This window comes from Bos indicus x Bos taurus, chromosome 8 (genome assembly GCF_003369695.1).
Source record: "Bos indicus x Bos taurus breed Angus x Brahman F1 hybrid chromosome 8, Bos_hybrid_MaternalHap_v2.0, whole genome shotgun sequence".
Taxonomy (NCBI): domain Eukaryota; kingdom Metazoa; phylum Chordata; class Mammalia; order Artiodactyla; family Bovidae; genus Bos; species Bos indicus x Bos taurus.
The window spans coordinates 696,114-716,705 of NC_040083.1; the positions used below are offsets into that span (position 1 = coordinate 696,114).

The window sequence follows — 20,592 nt, forward strand, 5'->3', positions numbered from 1 at the left end:
CAGAATCCGGCACATGACCAGTCTCCAGGACACTGTTAAAGAGCACAGTGTGTCCTGTGCAGCACACACACGGAGGCCTTAGCAGCAGTGACAGGTTTTAACTGCAAAGCACACATATTTATTTGCTATGTAAGCAAAGGAACTGTTACCATGTTCTGTAACTAGTAAATATCGTATGCTGAAGCCTTGTTCCCTCCCCCAACCAATACCTCATACTGGTTTTAGTTTTCGTTTTGATTTGTCTTTTGCCAAGCACTTGGAAAAAGTGCTTTTGAAGCTGGTTTTCACAAACTGTATGTTGTGTGATCACAGTAGCTTTGGGCCAGGCAGAGTATAAACTCTAAATGGTGGAATACAGCGTGGGGCTAATGGTGGCTGAGGGGCTCTAACTGTCTGAAAGCTTTTTCATTCTAAAAGTCTATCTGTTTTTCAAAGAGAAGGATTCTAGTCTGTATCCAAGCCTAACATTAATTTTAACGTTTTTGATACATGTAGCCTGTTGGAATGAAATGCCTGCTGCCAGTAATTTGCTCTGAAAACCACTGCAGTGGAACCTGCCACTTTGTTCGTTGTTCAGATAGCCACATAAAATGAGGTGTGGCCGGCCCGCCCTGAAGCAGCTCCACCAGCTTGGAGCTGGGCTGGGGCTCCCGGAGAACAGAACTCTGCAGACTCTGAGGCAGTATTCGTTCCAGCTTGGTGGAGGAGGGCAGTTACTCCTGAGGGGTCACCAGTGTGGCTGGAGCAGACAGGTAACTGACACGGTGTTTCCGGGGGTGGAAGGCTCTTCCCCGAAGTCCATTCCAGGTGTGTGTCTGATGCTTAATCCAGAGTGGTATGTGACTGTATATGTGTGTATGTGTAGTTATGTATGTATGGTTGTGCATGAGTGTGTGTGGTTATGTATATGTGGTTTTGTGTGAATGTGTGGTTGTGTATGTGTGTGTAGTTGTGGTTGTGTGTGCGCTTATGAGTGGTTGTGTATGAGTGTGTGTGGTTGTGTATTGTGGTTGTGTGTGTATGTGCAGTTATGTGTGTATGTTGTGTATGACTGTGTGTGGTCATGTGGTCATATGTGTGGTTCTGTACAAATGTGTGTGGTTGTATATGTGTGTTTGTATGTGTAGTGGTTGTGGTTGTGTGTGTGCTTGTGAGTGGTTGTATATGAGTATGTGTGGTTGTGTGTGTGTGGTTGTGTGTGTAGTGGTTGTGTGTAGTGTGTGTGTATAGTTGTGAGTGTGTACAAGTGTGTGTGCTTGTGTATGGGTTTGTGGCTGTGAGTACTGTGATTGTGTGTGCAGGTTTTGTGTGTGCATAGTTGTGATTGTGTGTGGTGGTTGTGGCTGTGTGGTTGACAGTGGTTAGGGTGTGTGTGTGTGTGTGTATGTGTATGTGTATGACCAAGGCATCCTGGTCTGGGTTACGAGATGGGAGGCAGGCACAGGCCACAAGCTGACCTGTGAGCACTGAGCTCCTACACTGCTGACCTCTCATGACCTGACTGTTTCCCTGTAAGCTGGCCTCCACACACACTGCTGGAAGGCACGCAGGGTGAGCTCCAGGGTCAGCACTGGGATGTGGGGCAGGTGGCCTTGCCAAGGGTACCCCAGGAAAGCTTGCCTTGCAGGCCCACATGTGCATAGGGTCCCTGCCAGGCCCGTGTGCACAAGAACTTAAGTCACACGCACTCTGCTTTCCATGTGTCCGAGGCCCCTCAAGGTACACGTTGGCCTCTTGGAGGTTCTGGAGGCTGGAATAAGGTTCAAGGTGCGGGAGGCTGCCTCCCCCATCTGGCTGAGGCTCCTTGGGGACGAGAGAGAGAAGGAAGGTCTTTCTCCCCTAAAGGTGCAGTGTTTCCAAAGAGGAGCACCCCCTGCCCCTCAGCACCATCAAGGCCAGAAGCTCAGGCACGTGTCAGACACTGGGGTGAGCAGGGGTGACAGCTCCTGGACCTTGACCTTGGGAGGCCTGTGCCCCTGCCGGGGGAGAGTCTTCATGGCCTTGTTCATCAGACACCGACTCCAGGCCCTGTGGGAGTAGGGTGACCTGTTCTGGGTGGAGTCAAGGACGCGGGAGGGCTGGCTGCCCTGTGCTGACCTTGGTCTTAGTCCTCAGGGTCTCCTAATTCTGAGACAATCCTTGTGTGGAATGGACCCGCTCCAGAAGCACCGTGTGCTTCTCATAAACCGCCTCCCGCTGTATTCCCTCCAGAATGCAGCCCTGATGCAGTGACAGGTACCGACTGCCCATGGCCCTGCAGCACGAACCAGCTGAGGTTGCTCCGCTGGGTCTGGTGAGGCGTCTCCTGCCCGGGCTCCCAGGCTCGGAACATCAGCACGAGTTACCAGGCAGGTAGCTCTGAAGCGACCTGTTGGGTCATGCTGAGCTTTGTGCTTGCATAGACAACTGCTGAGGATGAACCTGTTTTCTCAGCTGGGAATCTGTGAATGAGCAACAGGAGGGTTGGGGGCCTCTCTTCCTTCTTGTTCCTCATGTCACTATCGGAGAGTTAGTCGGGGACCGAGGGACACTTCAGCCCACTCTGTGTCCATGTCACGCTGGTCCTTCGGCCTGATTCTCAGAGCGTGTGTGCTGTGGTCCAGTAGGATGGCCATCGTTCTGTCTGGAAAGTGCACATCGGCCCAGAGTTCTAAAGAGTTCTGTAGTGAAGACAGATGTTGAACTCCGTTAACCCCGGTGATCTAAAAACCTGTTTGGCCCCAGAATCCTTTTCAACGGTATCTGCCCACTGGCGGCAGAACTAGTTTCTAGGGACATCTAGGAGGAGACCCAGATGAGGAAACTCAGCCCCAAAGAGAGGAGGTCTGCATCTCCTCCAGCTGGGCTGGTCTGTGGACCAGGCGGAACCAGACCTGGACTGCAGCCTGCCAACCCTAAGCCTCTTACTAATTCCACAGTGTGGAACTGATTAGAAGCAGCCTGAGAGTTTAACAGCTCCTGGCAGCGCACAGACTTGGTGTGGATCCCACTTGCCTGTTCATAGTTGTGTCTCAGGACCGTGATTAAACATCTGTCTGCACACAGCATCCAGACGTGAGGCGACCTGTCACGGTCAGAACAAGACGAGGTCAGATCATTCTCTAGGTTCTGTTTTATCTGAGCTCTTTGGTCCTCCTCTATTTTAATCTTCCCATCTTGGGAGACAAAGTGATGATTAGAGGTAAGAATTGTTCGATTGGAGTCTGGTTTCGGTTCAGAATCTATTTTACCATTTCCTGTGCTTTGAATTTCAAGACATCAATCTATTTATTGGTGTCTTTTGGACCATAAGGTTAAAGTACATCTGTTGTCCACACAGATTTAGCTGTTGGCCCTCGAGCTAGGCGGTCATGAAATTATAGCCATAGTAAATTTAGCCAAGGACTAACTTCACTTTGGTCTGCCTATAAATCCACTCGACAGAATAAACATGGTGTGTCTTGCGGTTCATGTGAACACATGTAAAGAATTAAGAAATCTTTGGTGACAAGACAAAAAATGCTCTGTAAAAGTTAATTGCTGCTTAACTGAAGACGTATAAAATGGGATGTCTGCGGCCAGCCTGCCTGTGAGCTCAGCATGAGCGAGGTTTGTCTTGGGTAGAGGTTGCTGGTTCCGTGTTGGTGATTCTCCACCTTAGGGCAGAGCACTGCCCTTCCTTAGGGAGCAAGGGCTCCTGGAAAACAGAGTCATTGCTGAACCACTCCTGTCTCTGAGCTCTTCCCCACCCTTGATTTCCACTCTGTTAGCATTAAGGAAACTGGTTCCTTGGTTTACTCCCAACACGCGCTTCCACAAGGCCGTGTGGCTGCTTGCGCTTTGAAGGGACTGCTGTGGGCCCGATTGGCCAGCATGTGGTCACCACAGACGGGCTTACCAAGAGGCTCAGGGTAAAGAATGTGCCTGCAATGCAGGAAACACAGGCTTGATCGCTGGGTCAGGAAGATCCCCAGGAGGAGGAAATGGCAACTCACTCCAGTATTCTTGCCTGGACGGTTCCATGGACAGAGGATTGGCGGGCTACAGTCCATAGGGTCCCAAAGAGTCAGGCACAGCTGAGCAGTCAAGCACACACACATGGTCACCACACACTTTTCTGAAAAGTACAGATCAGTGGAGTTGAGAAGCAAAGCAGAAATCTTTGAGCATAACTTGTCTTCCCCTTGAGCCTAAGGAAACTGCCTTATGAGGAGAAAATGATAACCATTTTTAAAGGTTTGTATTTCATAAGCTCTCATTGTTTTAATTAACTGACTTCAGAGAGTTACCGTTTTCCTTGTCCGAGTTGGAGGGTATTAGTCAAGATCCATTGATGAGACTTTGTAAGTTTAATAAGTCAAATTTGTTCTTTTTAAAAACCGCATGTTTAAAATTCAGGATGCAGAAAATTTCCATGACACATCAGTGTGGTACAAAAAATAAGAAAACCCAAAAAAACCATCAGTCCCTAAAACATATATTTCCTTTTAAGTGATAGTGTTAGAATAGATACTAGTCAGTGTGGAAGTTGAGTGGTGCCATATGTGGGTTTTTTTTAACATAAACTATCATCTCCCATGCCGAGAAATATAAACTCTGCTTGGCCAGTGGATTTGTTAGTTCCTCTCATTTAGCAGTTGGATTTATTGTCGTAAAGATCAGCACTGTTCCTCAGTCTCGGAGGACCGGTGTTCTGAGCTTTCCCAGACGTACAGCCAGCTGCAGTGTGCCGCTCTGAGGCTGGCCGCCAGGTGCCCGGGGCAGAAGGGCAGGAAACGGGGGAGGTGAGCCTTATGCTGTCCAAGACGGAAACGACTGGTGGTCCCCAAAGGCAGCGCCCGCTCAGAAGCAGCTGCAGTGCCCCTGATGTGACTTATCCTCCTCCCACTGCCTTCCCAAGCAGAGGCTTCCCAGGGCTGCAGTCACATGCAGGCCCTCTCTGCCAGCATCATCTCAGGCCAAGTCAGGCTTACAGCTCACCTCCCCTTGAAACGTAGAAAGTGAACAATTAAATATAAGCTTTTCTGCGTAAAACACCTTCTCAAATTTCAGTCCTCCCACATCCTGCAGTGCCATAAGAGGAACCTTGAATTTCTGGCACTGTCCCATGTTTAGGCTGGAAAAAAGACATTTTGCAACAAAAAGAAATATACGGGTATTTGTATATTAAAACATTGTTGATTTCAAAATCCCAGCACAGAATAATATGAAGAAACATGCCATTTTACAAAGCTCTAATTACTGCAATTCTTTTTTCCTATGTATTATAATCCTTTTTGAGTAAAAAGGAAACAAGTCTATCAATATAATCCCGTCTCTAATAGATTAATTTCAGCCCAAGTATTCTATCCAGAGCAAGATGAATCTGTTCAGTCCTCCAGGTGGAAAAATCCCACGAGGGACTTCACTACTTAGCTTGTCCCTTGCATTCTTTGCTTCAGTCGTGTCTGACTCTGTGACCCCATCGACTGTAGCCCACCAGGCTCCTCTGTCCATGGGATTCTCCAGGCAATACTGGAGTGGGTTGCCGTTTCCTCCTTCAGGGGATCTTCCCAACCCAGGGATTGAACCTGCATCTCTTATATCTCCAGCATTGGCAGGCAAGTTCTTTACCATTAGCGCCATGGGGGTGGGGCGTGGGGGTTGCAGAGCCCCAGAACAAGCTGAACCTATACGTGAGAAGCTATAATGAACCTTCGGGCTTTTCTGATGGCTAACGAATGTGGTAACGAATCTGCCTGCAGTGCAGGAGACCAGGGTTCGGTCCCTGCATGGGGAAGATCCCCTGGAGAAGGGAATGGCAACCCACTCTAGTATTCTTGCCTGGAGAATCCCGTGGACAGAAGAGCCTGGTGGGCTACAGTCCCTGGGGTCACAAAGAATTCAACACGACTGAGTCGGGCACGACTGAGCAACTTCCCTTTCACTTTTCCCTTTCATGCAGCGGAGAAGGAAATGGCAACCCACTCCAGTGTTCTTGCCTGGAGAATCCCAGGGACAGGGGAGCCTGGCTGTCTATGGGGTCGCACAGAGTCGGACACGACTGAAGTGACTTAGCGGCGGCAGCACCTGCTCAAGCACTCTGTCCACCTCTTCTTAATATCTTCTGCTTCTGTTAGGTCCATACCATTTCTGTTCTTTATTGAGCCCATCTTTGCATGAAATGTTGCCTTGGTATCTCCAATTTTCTTGAAGAGATCTCTAGTCTTTCCCATTCTATTGTTTTCTTCTATTTCTTTGCATTGATCACTGAGAAAGGCTTTCTTATCTCTCCTTGCTATTCTTTGGAACTCTGCATTCAGATGGATATATCTTTCCTTTTCTCCTTTGCCTTTAGCTTCTCTTCTTTTCACAGCTATTTGTAAGACCTCCTCAGTTCAGTTCAGTCGCTCAGTTGTGTCCGACTCTTTTCAACCTCATGAATTGCAGCACGCCAGGCCTCCCTGTCCATCACCAACTCCCAGAGTTCACCCAAAATCATGTCCATCGAGTCGGTGATGCCATCCAGCCATCTCATCCCCTGTCGTCCCCTTCTCCTCCTGCCCCCAATCCCTCCCAGCATCAGAGTCTTTTCCAATGAATCAACTCTTCGCATGAGGTGGCCAAAGTACTGGAGTTTCAGCTTTAGCATCATTCCTTCCAAAGAACACCCAGGACTGATCTCCTTTAGAATGGACTGGATCTCCTTGCAGTCCAAGGGACTTTCAAGAGTCTTCTCCAACACCACAGTTCAAAAGCATCAATTCTTCCGTGCTCAGCCTTCTTCACAGTCCAACTCTCACATCCATACATGACTACTGGAAAAACCATAGCCTTGATTCCTCAGACAACCATTTTTCCTTTTTGCATTTCTTTTTCTTGGGGATGATCTTGATCACTGCCTCCAGTACAGTGTCACAAACCTCTGTCCATAGTTCTTCAGGCACTCTGTCTATCAGATCTATTCGTCTATACTGTGGTCAGTTTCTATGTTGGAATTTAAGTGCAGGGAGCCCTTTGCTGGTTGAATTAATAATTGGTTGATGAGGGAATGAATGAGTGAGATTGCATCTGCTAGCCTGTTTACATTTTATTCCTAATTAATACAGGCTTATTTTCATACCCTGTTTATGGCCTTAGAGTTTGACAGCCGGTCTCAACTGGCTTAGTCTGACTTGAGCAAGTCTAAATACTTTTGATTGGGGATTTACCATGTTCACTGAGGTTCAAGGTTCGCTCCTCAGCAGCTGTGGTGTAGCAATTACATAGCTGCTTAGTGACTCCATCAAGATTAGAGAAAGAACCAGGAAACTTTATTACAGCTTGTTTCTATCCATAGTTTTAAAAGCTTGATGAAAGAGGAAACTAAAAGTTTGAAGACAATGAAAGACACAGTTGAAGACAGTTGAAACACACATTTGTCTGTGTTTAATTGTCAGTGTTCTATGGATAAATGGGAGCTGCCTGAATCTTCAGTACAGTAACAAACCACTTCACAAGGTTGATGGCAGATAAAACCAGGCCATGTTTGTGAAGCATGTAGCATGTAATAGGCAGTTAATAAAGATTCATGCTCTTTCCATTAATTTGTATCAGATAAGCTCTTAAAAGCTATCACAGCTCCCAACTTTTCTATCATCTCCTCATCCTAACTGTGAGATCGTATGGAATGTTTACCCATTTTATACTAGCAGCTTAGTAGTATGCCGGAAGCTGAGACTTGGAGGTACAGAATGGGTGTGTAGATAGTCGGATTTGATTTCCCAGTACACTGTCCTGTCCACTGAGTAAGTGGCTTCCAGGTGTTAGAAACGGGATGAGAAAACATGCAGACGTCCTTCAATGGAATGCTCCCCAAGTAGGCGCTAAGCACAGGTCACGTGTCCATAGGCTGCCTCTGCACCTAGCCCTCTGTCCACCCTCTCCTCATAATGAAGAGAGGCGGTTTCAGGATCTGGAGGAAAACCAGTGTATTTTCTAGAAAGAGACCGAGGTGAGGATGGCAGGGGTGTTTCATTGCAGACTTGCACCTCGGTTGCTATGAGAGGGGCCACCACAAGGCACTTGGTTTCATTGGCTGAGGACACTGTAATCCTTAGTTTCATTGGCTGAGGACACTGTAATCCTTAGTTTCATTGGCTGAGGACACTGTAATCTTTAGTTTCATTGGCTGAGGAAATTGTAATGCTTAGTTTCATTGGCTGAGGACACTGTAATCCTTAGTTTCATTGGCTGAGGACACTGTAATCCTTAGTTTCATTGGCTGAGGACACTGTCATCCTTAGTTTCATTGGCTGAGGACACTGTAACCCTTAGTGACGTCTGCCTCAGGACGGGGTTGGGGGGTGGTGAGGGGACCGAGTGTCACACCTGGGCTGTATCTCCCCACCCCCTCACACACCTTTGTTGCACCGATTTTGTGTATTTACGCTGTAGTTTAAGCTGTGCTAGCAACAAGAATTTAATGGAGGGTGACTTTAAGGTCAAAATGGAATCAACAGACTCGACTGTTAACTTGTCTTTAAAGAAGACTAAATGTTCTTAGTCTTTTGCCAGGATGCTGTGACTGTGACAGTACTCTATGGATTAGTGAAAAATAGTCCATTTTCTAGATGGGAAAGTAAGCCATAAATGTATTAGGCCTCAGATAATGGTATAAAGAACACAGAGGGTAGGAAATGATATAATATCAGTTGCCAAGTGAATAATGCTATACATTTTGCATTGTAGAGAAGAGAGAAGCAATACAGTTTCATGGGCACTTGTGTGCAGAGGGTCAGAGATTAAGACACGCAGTTTGGTGTCTGTGCTCAAGAAGCATGGCCCCTCAGGGGAGAGCCAGGGCCTTGTGATCAGGCTGGCATGACCCACTCATGGCAGACCAGAACTTCCACCCCTTATGTGTGTGTGAATCACCAGAATCCAAGTTGTCTCAATGGGTTTGGGGTGAGGTTCTAGATTCTGTATTGTTTTAAATTTAGTTATTATTTTTTAACTTTGTATTGAAGTATGTTAATGTTGTGTTAATTTCTGCTGTACAGTCAAGTGATTCAGTTATATGTGTGTAAATATATATATATATATATATATATATATATATATATATATACACATACACACACATTTTTTATATTCTTTTCTATTATGGTTTGGAGAAGGCAATGGCACCCTACTCCAGTACTCTTGCCTGGAAAATCCCATGGACGGAGGAGCCTGGTGGGCTGCAGTCCATGGGGTCACTAAGAGTCGGACACGACTGAGCGACTCCACTTTCACTTTTCACTTTCCTGCATTGGAGAAGGAAATGGCAGCCCACTCCAGTACTCTTGCCTGAAGGATCCCAGGGACGGGGGAGCCTGGTGGGCTGCTGTCTATGGGGTCGCACAGAGTCAGACACAACTGAAGAGACTTAGCATGCATGCATAGCATTATGGTTTATCCCAAGGTATTGAATATAGTTCTCTATGCTGTATAGTAGGACTTTGTTGTTTATCCATCTCGTGTATAAAAGCTTACATCTTCTAATCCCACCCTGCAAATCCAACCCTCTACCACCCACTGCCCCTTGGCAACCACAGCTCTATTCTCTATGTCCAGGATTCTGTTTCTGTTATGTAGGTAGGTTCATTTGTGTCATATCTTAGATTCCACATACAAGTGATACCATGTGGTATTTGTCTTTCTCTTTCTGACCTGACTTAGTATGATTATCTCTAGGTCTGTCTGTGTTGCTGCAAATGGCATTGTTTCATTCTTCTTTATGACTCAGTAGTGTTCCATTGTATATATGTACCACATCTTCTCTATCCATTCATCTGTCAGTGGACATTTAGGTTCACAGTAGGTGAATATTGCTGCAGTGAATGGTACAGTGTATGCATTGTTTGGAATTAGAGCTTTCTCTGGATATATGCACAGGAGTGGGGTTGCTAGATCATAGGTAGCTCTGTTTTTACTTTTCTCAGGAACCCCCAGAGATACTGCATTTCTAACAAGCTCCCAAATGGTGCTGATGCTGCTGGCCCAGGGATCACAGTTTTCCTATAAAATCCAGATGGTAACTGTTTCAGGATTTGTGGGCCATGCAGTCTGTCCCAATGACCCAGGTGTTGCTGCAGCGTGAAGGCTGCCATAGACACTGGGTGAGTTCAGGGGCATGGCTCTGAGCCCCTAAAACTTCAGTCGTTCAGTCATTTCTGACTCTTTGCAACATACCAGGCCTCCCTGTTGTACATCACCAACTCCCAGAGCTTGCTCAAACTCATGTCCATCGAGTTGGGGATGCCATCCAACCATCTCATCCTTTGTCCTTCCCTTCTCCTGCTGCCCTCAATCTTTCCTAGCATCAGGGTCTTTTCTAATGAGTCAGCTCTTTGCATTAGATGGCCAAAGTATTGGAGCTTCAGCTTCAACATCAGTCCTTCCAATGAATATTCAGGACTGATTTCCTTTAGGATTGACTGATTTGATCTCACTATCCAAGGAACTCTCGAGCATCTTCTTCAACACCACAGTTCAAAAGCATCAATTCTTTGGTGCTCAGCTTTCTTTATGGTCCAACTCTCACATCCATATATGACTACTTGAAAACCATAGCTTTAACTAGACAGACCTTTGTTGGCAAAGTAGTATTTCTGCTTTTTAATATGCTGTCTAGGTTAGTCATTGTTTTTCTTCCAATGAGCAAACATCTTTTAATTTCATGGCTGCAGTCACCATCGGTGGTGATTTTGGAGCCCAAGAAAATAGTCTGTCACTGTTTCCATTGTTTCCCTGTTTGCCATGAAATGATGGGACTGGATGCCATGATCTTAGTTTTTTTTTTTGAATGTTGAGTTTCAAGCCAACTTTTTCACTCTCCTCTGTCACTTTCAAGAGGTTCTTTAGTTTCTCTTCCTCAAACTTACAGACTCTAAATCTGTCCTCTATGTAACTTCCACGTGTCACAAACTATTATTCTTCTGAGTTTTTCCTAACCTTTAAAAACATGAAAACAATTTCCTGGCTCAGGGCCATGGGGAGACTGGTGAGGGCCTATAGACAGTGTGCTGCACGAGATCAGGGTGCCACTCCGCTGGGGTGGCTGGTGGAGCTGTCCCTATGGAGCAGGTCTGACCAGGGTGATTAACTGTCATTTCTTTTAAATCTTTGTTGCATTTTTTTTCATGCTCTATTGTTCCTCTGACAGTTGGTTCTTATCTTTTTATGAATGGTTAGCACACTCGAGGTGCCATACAGATACCTAGACTCTGGCTGGTTCCAGAGTCCATGGGGCATGACTCCTCCCAGGGCCTCTGGCACTTAGCACAGTGCCATTCACATGGAGGGCATCCAGCCAGCCTGTGCTCTGGAGACTTCAGTGTGCTGAAGGCACCATTCACTTGGCTGTGAGGAGAGTAGCCCCAGGGTGGGATGAACACAGAGGGTGAGGAGAGAGCTCCTGAGAGGGGAGGAGAAGCAGAAAATACTTGAGGGCTGCGTAGGGGACAAGCAATCCATGCAGGATTCTGTAGGAGTGTGATAGAAGAAGCTGGGCCCAAGTTACAGGAAAGCAGACCATAGAGACTGAAGTTGAGGGGACGATTCATGCAGGGCAGTGTCAAATGCACTCGCCTGACACGGGCTAGAGAGGAGTCCTCAGCATGCCCAGCTATGACGAGGCCAATTAGAAGACTTCAGATCAAGCAATGCTTAAGCCACAGTCAGTCCTCGGGAGTGAGGACCTGGATTGTGACTGTGGAGAGAGCAAAGAGGAAGGAGCTATAAGACGGTTTTAGGCAGGAATGTTCTCCAGGACTTTTTGGAAATGGAAACCGCCAACTGCCCAGGATCAAGGAATACTGCCCTTCTCAATTGCCTCAAAAGCAGTATGCCTTGCATTACATGATTGCTCAATTGGCTGGTTTTTCAAATGGTTTTTAATTCCCAAAGTCATGGCTGTTCTTTTCTAAGTATCCTGTGCTTGTGTGTTTTTTTTTTTTTTTTAGCATAGTTTCTGTGGTTAATACACTGAGTACTAGCAAACCGGTTTGTTTTATTACCTTTCAGTTCAGCTAGTTCATTTGCTCAGTCGTGTCCAACTCTTTGCAACCCCATGAACTGCAGCACACAGGCCTCGCTCTCCATCACCAACTCCTGGAGCTCACTCAGACTCATGTCCATTGAGTCCATGGTGCCATCCAGCCATCTCATCCTCTGTTGTCCTCTTCTCCTCTCGCCTTCAATCTTTCACAGCATCAGGGTCTTTTTTAATGAGTCAGGTCTTCGTATCAGGTGGCCAAAGTATTGGAGTTTCAGCTTCAGTATTACTCCTTCCAATGAATATTCAGGACTGATTTCCTTTAGGATTGACTCATTGGATCTCCTTGCAGTCCAGGGGACTCTTGACAGTCTTCTCTAACACCACAATTCAAAAGCATCAATTCTTCAGCACTCAGCTTTCTTTATAGTCCAACTCTCACATCCACACACGACTACTGGAAAAACCATAGCTTTTAGATGGACCTTTGTTGGCAAAGTAATGTCTCTGTTTTTTAATAAGCTGTCCAGGTTGGTCATAACTTTTCTTCCAAGGAACAAGTGTCTTTTAATTTCATGGCTGCAGTGACCATCTGCAGTGATTTTGGAGCCCCCCAAAATAAAGTCTGTCACTGTTTCCATTGTTTCCCCATCTATTTGCCATGAAGTGATGGGACCAGATGTCACAATCTTACTTTTGTGAATGTTGAGCTTTAAGCCAACTTTTTCACTCTCCTTTTTCACTTTCATCAAGAGGTTCTTTAGTTCTTCTTTGCTTTCTGCCATAAGGGTGGTGTCATCTGCATATCTGAGGTTACTGATATTTCTCCCGGCAGTCTTGATTCCAGCTTGTGCTTCATCCAGCCCAGTGTTTCTCATAGTGTATTCTGCATATAAGTTAAATAAGCAGGGTGACAATCTACAGCCTTGCTGCTGCTGCTAAGTCGCTTCAGTCGTGTCTGACTCTGTGCGACCCCATAGACAGCAGCCCACCAGGCTCCCCTGTCCCTGGGATTCTCCAGGCAAGAACACTGGAGTGGGTTGCCTTTCCTTCTCCAATACATGAAAGTGAAAAGTGAAAGTGAAGTCGCTCAGTTGTGTCTGACTCTTAACGACCCCATGGACTGCAGCCTAGCAGGCTCCTCCATCCATTGGATTTTCCAAGCAAGAGTACCAGAGTGGGGTGCCATTGCCTTCTCCCCTACAGTCTTGACGTACTCCTTTTCCTATTTTGAACCAGTCTATTGTTCCATGTCCAGTTCTAACTGTTTCTTCTTGACCTACATACAGATTTCTCAGGAAGCAGGTAAGGTGGTTTGGTATTTCCATCTCTTGAAGAATTTTCCACAGTTTGTTGTGATCCACACAGTCAAAAAAGCAGAAATAGATGTTTTTCTGGAACTCTCTTGCTCTTTTGATGATCCAACAGATGTTGGTAATTTGATCTCTAGTTCTTCTGTCTTTTCTAAATCCAGCTTGAGCATCTGGAAGTTCATGGTTCACATACTGTTGAAGCCTGGCTTGGAGAATTTTGAGCTACTCAAAATTCTTTACTAGCATGTGAGATGAATGCAATTGTGTGGTAGTTTGAGCATTCTTTGGCATTGCCTTTGGGATTGGAATGAAAACTGACCTTTTCCAGTCCTGTGACCATTGTTGAGTTTTCCAAATTTGCTGGCGTATTGAGGGCAGCCCTTTCACAGCATCATCTTTTAGGATTTGAAATAGCTCGACTGGAATTCCATCACCTCCACTAGCTTTGTTCGTAGTGATGCTTTCTAAGGCCCACTTGACTTCACATTCCAGGATGTCTGGCTCTAGGTTAGTGATCACACCATCGTGATTATCTGGGTTGTGAAGATCTTTTTTGTATAGTTCATCTGTGTTTTCTTCCCACCTCTTCTCGATATCTTCTGCTTCTGTTAGGTCCATACCATTTCTGTCCTTTATTGTGCCCATTTTTGCATGAAATGTTCCCTTGGTATCTCCAATTTTCTTGAAGAGATCTCTAGTCTTTCTCATTCTATTGTTTTCCTCTATTTCTTTGCACTGACCACTGAGGAAGGCTTTCTTATCTCTCCTTGCTATTCTTTGGAACTCTGCATTCAGCTGGATATATCTTTCCTTTTCTCCTTTGCCTTTAGCTTCTCTTCTTTTCACAACTATTTGTAAGGCCTCCTCAGACAACCATTTTGCCTTTTTTCATTTCTTTTTCTTGGAGATGTCCTTGATCACTGCCTCCTGTACAATGTCATGAACCTCCATCCTTAGTTCATCAGGCACTCTGTCTCAGATCTAATCCCTTGAATCTATTTCTCACTTCCACTGAATAGTCGTAAGGGATTTGATTTAGGTCATACCTGAATGGTCTAGTGGTTTTCCCTACTTTCTTCAATTTATTACCTTTGCTTTCAGATTTAATACAGACAGATATGTATAGTATGCTGTCTAAGTGCAGAAAAGACTAATCTTCAGTGACATGTAAAGGAGGCCAAGTCCAAAGAATTTTCTAGAGCTTCAGACTCAGAAAATCTCTGATGCTGATTAGGATCTGATGCAACTGGATAGTTGTCAATCCTTTTAGTTGTTGGTGGACATTCCTTCATATTTCTTTAAATCTCATTTTGAAGGGGAGGGGGTTAGGGAAGCTTCATTATTTTATTTTATTTTATTTTTTGGTAAAAATCCTGTTGAGAGTTTGAGGTGCTCGGCTTGTGAGGAGGAACCCTCATGAAAATGGTCTGGTCTTTTGCCGCCTCCCACATCATAGACCCAGGGGATGGAAAGGGGTAAGACCGGCAAGAATGAATCTCAGACCACCATGGCCCCTGCCCACACGGCTGGGTGTGCCACTGGAAAGATCTCCAAATAGCAGTGGTGTGGGGGGTATTAATCTGCCCAGCTGGCAGCTCAGCAGGCACGCTGCTGCCCGGGGCTGTGACCCTCAGTCTCCCTGGACATATCACATCTTTTGAGTACCATGTTCTTGTCACTTTCATATTTTTTTCTAGAGGAGAGCAGTAAATGACATTGTAACAGGTGTGAGAGGCATTAGTGACAAAAATCTATAAGGCCCTTGGAATTGTGCTCCTTTCAGTTTGTAACTGGCACTTTCCCAGCTTGATGATGTTCCTTCATTCCACGTTGATGAAATTACAAGACGCTTTATGATGAAGACCCAGGGGAGTAGTCTAGCCGCGCATTTCATGGTCCCAAATGTAATAGTGTGCAGTGATATCAGGAACTCGAGTCTCTGTTTATCAAACAAGCATCTCATTATACAGCCTCTCACCTCTTGCTAGTGCTTTGTTGTTGTAAACATCTCGTTTCCTTCTCTCCCTCCCATCCCGCAACTCCTGTTGGTCGGCAGATGGTTCTGTGAAGGGAGTGAACTACACAGCAGTCCCGATATCCAGATCCTCTGGGACGGGGGCGACCTGCACACCCTGGTCATTGCCGAGGCCTTCGAGGACGACACAGGGCGCTACACCTGCCTGGCCGCCAACTCCAGTGGCTCTGACAGCACCTCCGCCGAGGTGTTCATCGAAGGTACCCAGGGGTGCGGGGTGTGGGTGAGAGGGGACCCATCGCTTCTTATGAACGTGACTTTCCAACTTCGTGAATCAAACCTCAGTTGTCCCAGAAGCTTTATGGGTAAATGAAATTGTTCTGACACTTGGGCGTTCATCAATGACATCTGATGTCAGCATTTGTTCCTTTTCATTTAAAACATTTCAGCCGTGTGAACTTAAATTTATCACACTAAATATCCGACTTATTTTTAGTTTCTCTGGTAGATCAAGAATGGGAACATACTGAAGTACTAGGTCTGTCAACCAACTAAAGACTTAGGATATCATTCACAGGAAAGTTAAAGGATTGAATATTTTTGAATATTCTTGTTTTTATTAATTGTAGACCTCTTTCAGGGTATGACCCTGGATGCCATGGTCTCTAACTTGATTTCACTGAATGTGGTCTTTAACATGGCAGCCCTCCTCACTGCAGTCCTGTTCTGCCTTTAGGGTCCCTGCATGAGCTACTTAACATGGGGAAACATCCCCAGTTACACTGGCCACGTGTGGTCACGGGTCCGGCTTCAGATCCCGGTGCTGATGGGAGGAGCGGTCTGGGCGGAACCAGATTAAAGAGCCTACTGGAAAGCACTGTAGGAAACTGCTCCTTGCCCCCGTGAAGTCAGGGCGATAGCTTTTTTAAAGCCTGATTTTGGTGTATTTTTACCTCTAAGAATAATTACATGAGATGGGAGAGAATTTCACACAAACTCTTGGCTTCCTCTTATGACTGAATGGAGAGGATGGTGCTGCGTTCCTTACTCCATGAGACTCGGGGCATCTCTGTTGTTTCTTGAACCTCGTTGCTGTTGCTCTCAGCATACAGTATGGGGCCGGTTACCAGAGGCTAGGAAATTTCTTATAGATTCAGAAACCTCAACAAAACCATCCCTAAAAATGTAATGGCCTACTGGTTGGAAACTGTCTAAATGTCACTGTCCTGTGCATCAAATTTTAGAATGGTACTGAGAAAATTTCAGCTTAAGAACAGTAATGAACTTTTTCTCCTTGTGTTGGCTAGGAACCAGGCACTGGTCTTCATTTCTACATGGATTATCTCATTTAGTGCTTAGGAAAATCACCCCCTTCTGTGGCTGGGGAAACTGCAGCTTAGGGAGACGTGTAGAGCTCTAGACCTCACACACACTCTGTCTCTCACGCACACACACAGAAACACATACACACACTGTCTCTCACACACACACACACACACACAGACACTTACCTGAGCCTCAAGGACTAGATCCAGGCAGTGTGATCCCTTCTTAATAGCCACAGAGGAAGACACAGGTGAACTCAGGATCTTGGGGTCACTTGGTCATCAGCCCATCCAGCACGGGCCTGGGATGTGCGCCTGGAACATCTCAGGATATCACTGAGCTTTGGGGCAGTGGCCATGTGTTCCCTGAGAGACCCCTAGAGGGCAGGCAGAGGTCTGGGTGCTGGGTGGGGACCCTTGCTGGACAGGCTAGGCCTCTGCCCTTGCTCAGGAATGCTCCAGGAGGGGAAGGGCCTGCCCCCAGCAAGCCTGGAAGAGAGCAGAGGTAGCGGGGGGAAGTCGGGAGGTCTTTCTGAGGGGTGGCATCTGCCCTCGGTCCCAACTCTGAGAGAAAGTGTTGGGAAGGCCGAGGGGAAGGTGCTCCAGATGTCGGGGCATGGGTGGGGGGGTCGCCGCAGGAGCAGCGAGTATGTCCTGGACCAGAGGGAGCAGCTGGGCAGTGGCCAGCTCACACAGGATGTGGGGCCTTGTGGGTGCTGTCGGCAAGCTGGCCGTTACTCTACATAAAATCATCACCTGTGAAGGTTTACACTGAAAAGTCAGAGTACCCGATTTCTGTTTTTAAATCGAAGTTTGGCTTGTAATCGGGAGCCCAGTAAGATGCGTGCTGCAGCAGGCCCGAGGAAATATGGTGGTACTGGGGAAGCAGGCTGTGTAGACAGAGGGAGAGGCGGTCAGACTCCACAGCCACGTGGTGGGGCAGGTGTGGGCCGAGGGGTCACGGCAACCAGCAGACCCAGGGGTTTTGGCTTCTCCACTGGTGTGGACGATGTGGCCCATCATGAGATGGGAAGATGGGGAGTTGGGCACAGAGGGGAGTGGGTGACCTGTGTGCATGGCCATCTAGACAGCCGAGTGGACACAGCCAGGAGGGGAATGTGTGGGTATAGCTACTGCCCAGGGTGAGGACATGTCCTGGAAGCTTCAGGAGGTAGATGGTGGCCCAGGGCACAGGACCAGATGGACTGTCTGAGCCGAGGGTGACCCCCAACCTGGGTGCACCAGGGCAAGGAGGTGCTGGCCAGGGAGCAAAGGGGGGGCTCTGGGCGGGTGGAGCAGGTCAGTGTTTTAGGAGGCAGGGAGGGAGAGCCAGCCGACTTGGGCTTCCACTGTGGGAGGTCTCTCGCGAAGGACGAGGACGCACAGCTACGGGTGCTGATGGCGATTTCAACAAGAGGGGCCATGAGCACTGGAGGGACCAGTGCACTGAGGTCCTCGGACATGGAAGGAAACGTGGGGACGCCTGGGTGGTGCCCGGAGGTCCTGCCCAGACGCCACAGGGCTGGGACCGGAATTTGGACAGGAGCACAGGGTCAGGATGCTTTTTGCAGTCTGTTTGCTTGTTGGTTTTCATAGCAGACTTACTAGAGCCTGTGTGAAAGACTTCCTTTCCCTGCTGTGAAGATAATCCAAGAGAGAAAACAGACCCTGCAGAGGGAGACAGAGTATGGTGCCAGGGGACCAAGTCTGGGAAGGGAGAAGGAAATGGACTCCCCCAGCAGCGTGTGGGCGGTGAGGAGCTGCTGTCAACAATTTCATGATGGTACCCAGGATGCTCAAGTCCCCAACATTTTTGGCACCAGGGACCTGTGTCGTGGAAGACAATTTTTTGAGGGTCAGGGGTGGGGTGGTTTTGGGATAATTCAACTGCATTACATTTATTGTGCACTTTATTTCATTGTTAGTATTACATTGTGATATATAATGAAATAATCACACAGCTCACCATAGTGCAGAATCGGTGGGAACCCTGAGCTTGTTTTCCTGCAACTGGATGGTCCCATCTAGAGGCAGTGGGAGTGACAGGAACACCCAGAGTGTGTTCTCATGTCCAGTCTACTCCTTCATCTTGTTTTGGTTGCTGTCAGAAAACCCTGCTTCACAAAGATGGGATGTTGGAAATGGAAGCAGGCTTTTCGGTACTTTTGTAGAAACCTCAGCATATTCCACCTTGACTTTAATCCAGAATGGCTGGAGATATGAAGTTGTATCAGACGTACTCTTACGGCCACCATCATTTGCAGTCTCAAGCAGTTGATCTTCTTCTAGCGTGGACAAAGTTGATTCACCTGGCCTGTTCACAGATGGGTCATGGGTCCATTCCTTCCCAGCTCCTGGGTCTTTTGTGGTTGTAAAGTAATGCTCAAACTCCTTTGAAAAGCTGAGATAGGTGATCATGCTCTAGCTGGGAGAAAGAAGGCTGTGGCTCAGTCTCTTTCAGACTCTCTGCTAATGTTTGAATTGTCCAAACTCCCAATCCTCACTTGTTGCCCTCGTGATTCCAGTTTGTTCTGAACACAGCTGCTTTATCTGCCAACTTGAGCACAGCTGAAGTGACAGAATGAGTTCATTGAACAGGTTGAATATGTCACACAAGTGAGCAAGGTTTGGGACCCACTCTGTGTCACAGGAATGTGCTGCCAGCAGTGACAATTTTTCTAAAAGAAATCTCTGGAGTGGCTCTCATAACTCAGAGACTGGCCAGGGCCCTGCCTTTAGAACGCCCTCTCCCTTCTGTGTACAAGAGCAGATGTGTGTGCTCGGTGTTCATCTCTTCACAGGGCTGTGCCAGCAGACGTGAGTTAAGGGCATGTAATTTAGTGTGGTTGGTCATTTTAACCACATCCTGCAAAGCACTGTGATGTTTGGGTGGCATTTTCTGGCTAGCCAGCGTTTGGTTCTCTGTGGATGACACAGGAGGTAGACATATCCAGAAGCGAAGTCTTTGACCGAGTAGTGAAACCAGAAAGCCTTCCAGTCTCGGGAGCCGCTCCATCCGTGTACATGCCGATAGTGTATACTGACGCACAGTGACCCCCTCCGTTTCCTGATACATAGTCATTCCAAGACTTCACAGTTCCGCGGCTGTGGTGTTGGCTGGCAACAAAAGTGCAGGTAGCATGTCCGCCTGCACATCCTCCTGGAAAACATATAGCACCGAAACAAGCGCTGCTGTGTGTTGCCCACGTCAGCAGACTCGCCAGCCTGGACTGCGTCCCCCGGGCATTCACTCCCCCACCCCCCCACCCGCCCCAGCACCCTCTGCTGTTTCATCAGCTCGTCTAGTTACCGTGCTGGCCAAGGAGGAACACATGCCACCTTCTGAGCTGCAGCGTCTCCCAAAAGTTCAGGACAGATGTCCTTAGCAGCAGGCGGGATCAGCTCCTCGCCAGTAAAGAGCTTCTTAGTTTGAGCAGTGCGGTTAACCAGTAAGAGTGACGCTATAATGCAGAAACATTGGATAAAGTGGTGCCTTCAATAATTGCTTCTGTTTTTTGTGTTCATGTTTTTTCTTTTAAAAAACTCCAAAGGCTTGCCTGTTTTTTTTTTTTAAATAATAATTTATTTATGTATTTTTCGCTGACCTGGGTCGTTGTTGCTGCACGGGCTTTTCTCTAGCTGTGGTGTGTGGGCTTCTCACTGTGGCGGTTGCTCTTCTTGCAGAGCACTGGTTCTGGAGTGAGGGCTTCAGTAGGTGCAGGACGGCGAACACCCACAATTACCTGAGCAGGGCGCTCACCCTCAGTAACAGCTGACAAGCTGCTGTCTGCAGGCAGACAGCCAACTGCAGAGACACATGTAGTGTGATTCTGTTTGTGCAAATATGTGCACAGATATACAGTCTGCTCTCATCCGAGGTCTCAGGGAAAGTGAAAGCTGCAGTGTGAAAATATTAAACAGGGAGTTCCAGAAGTACACAGTTGACCACTTTTGAATTTTGCGCCATCTGAACAGGGTTGAGGAGATTTCTCACCTCAGCTT

General features: G+C 47.1%; 1 protein-coding gene across 3 annotated transcripts in view; it reads left to right on the forward strand.

The window, feature by feature from the left end:
- The window catches only part of PALLD (palladin, cytoskeletal associated protein), a 365,135-nt gene that overhangs the window by 142,227 nt on the left and 202,316 nt on the right, over positions 1-20,592 (forward strand). For all 3 annotated transcript variants that reach the window (XM_027548913.1, XM_027548914.1, XM_027548912.1), the window contains exon 3: positions 15,347-15,525. In XM_027548913.1, coding sequence (XP_027404714.1) covers positions 15,347-15,525 — 179 coding nt within the window. The remainder of the gene's footprint in view (positions 1-15,346; positions 15,526-20,592) is intronic.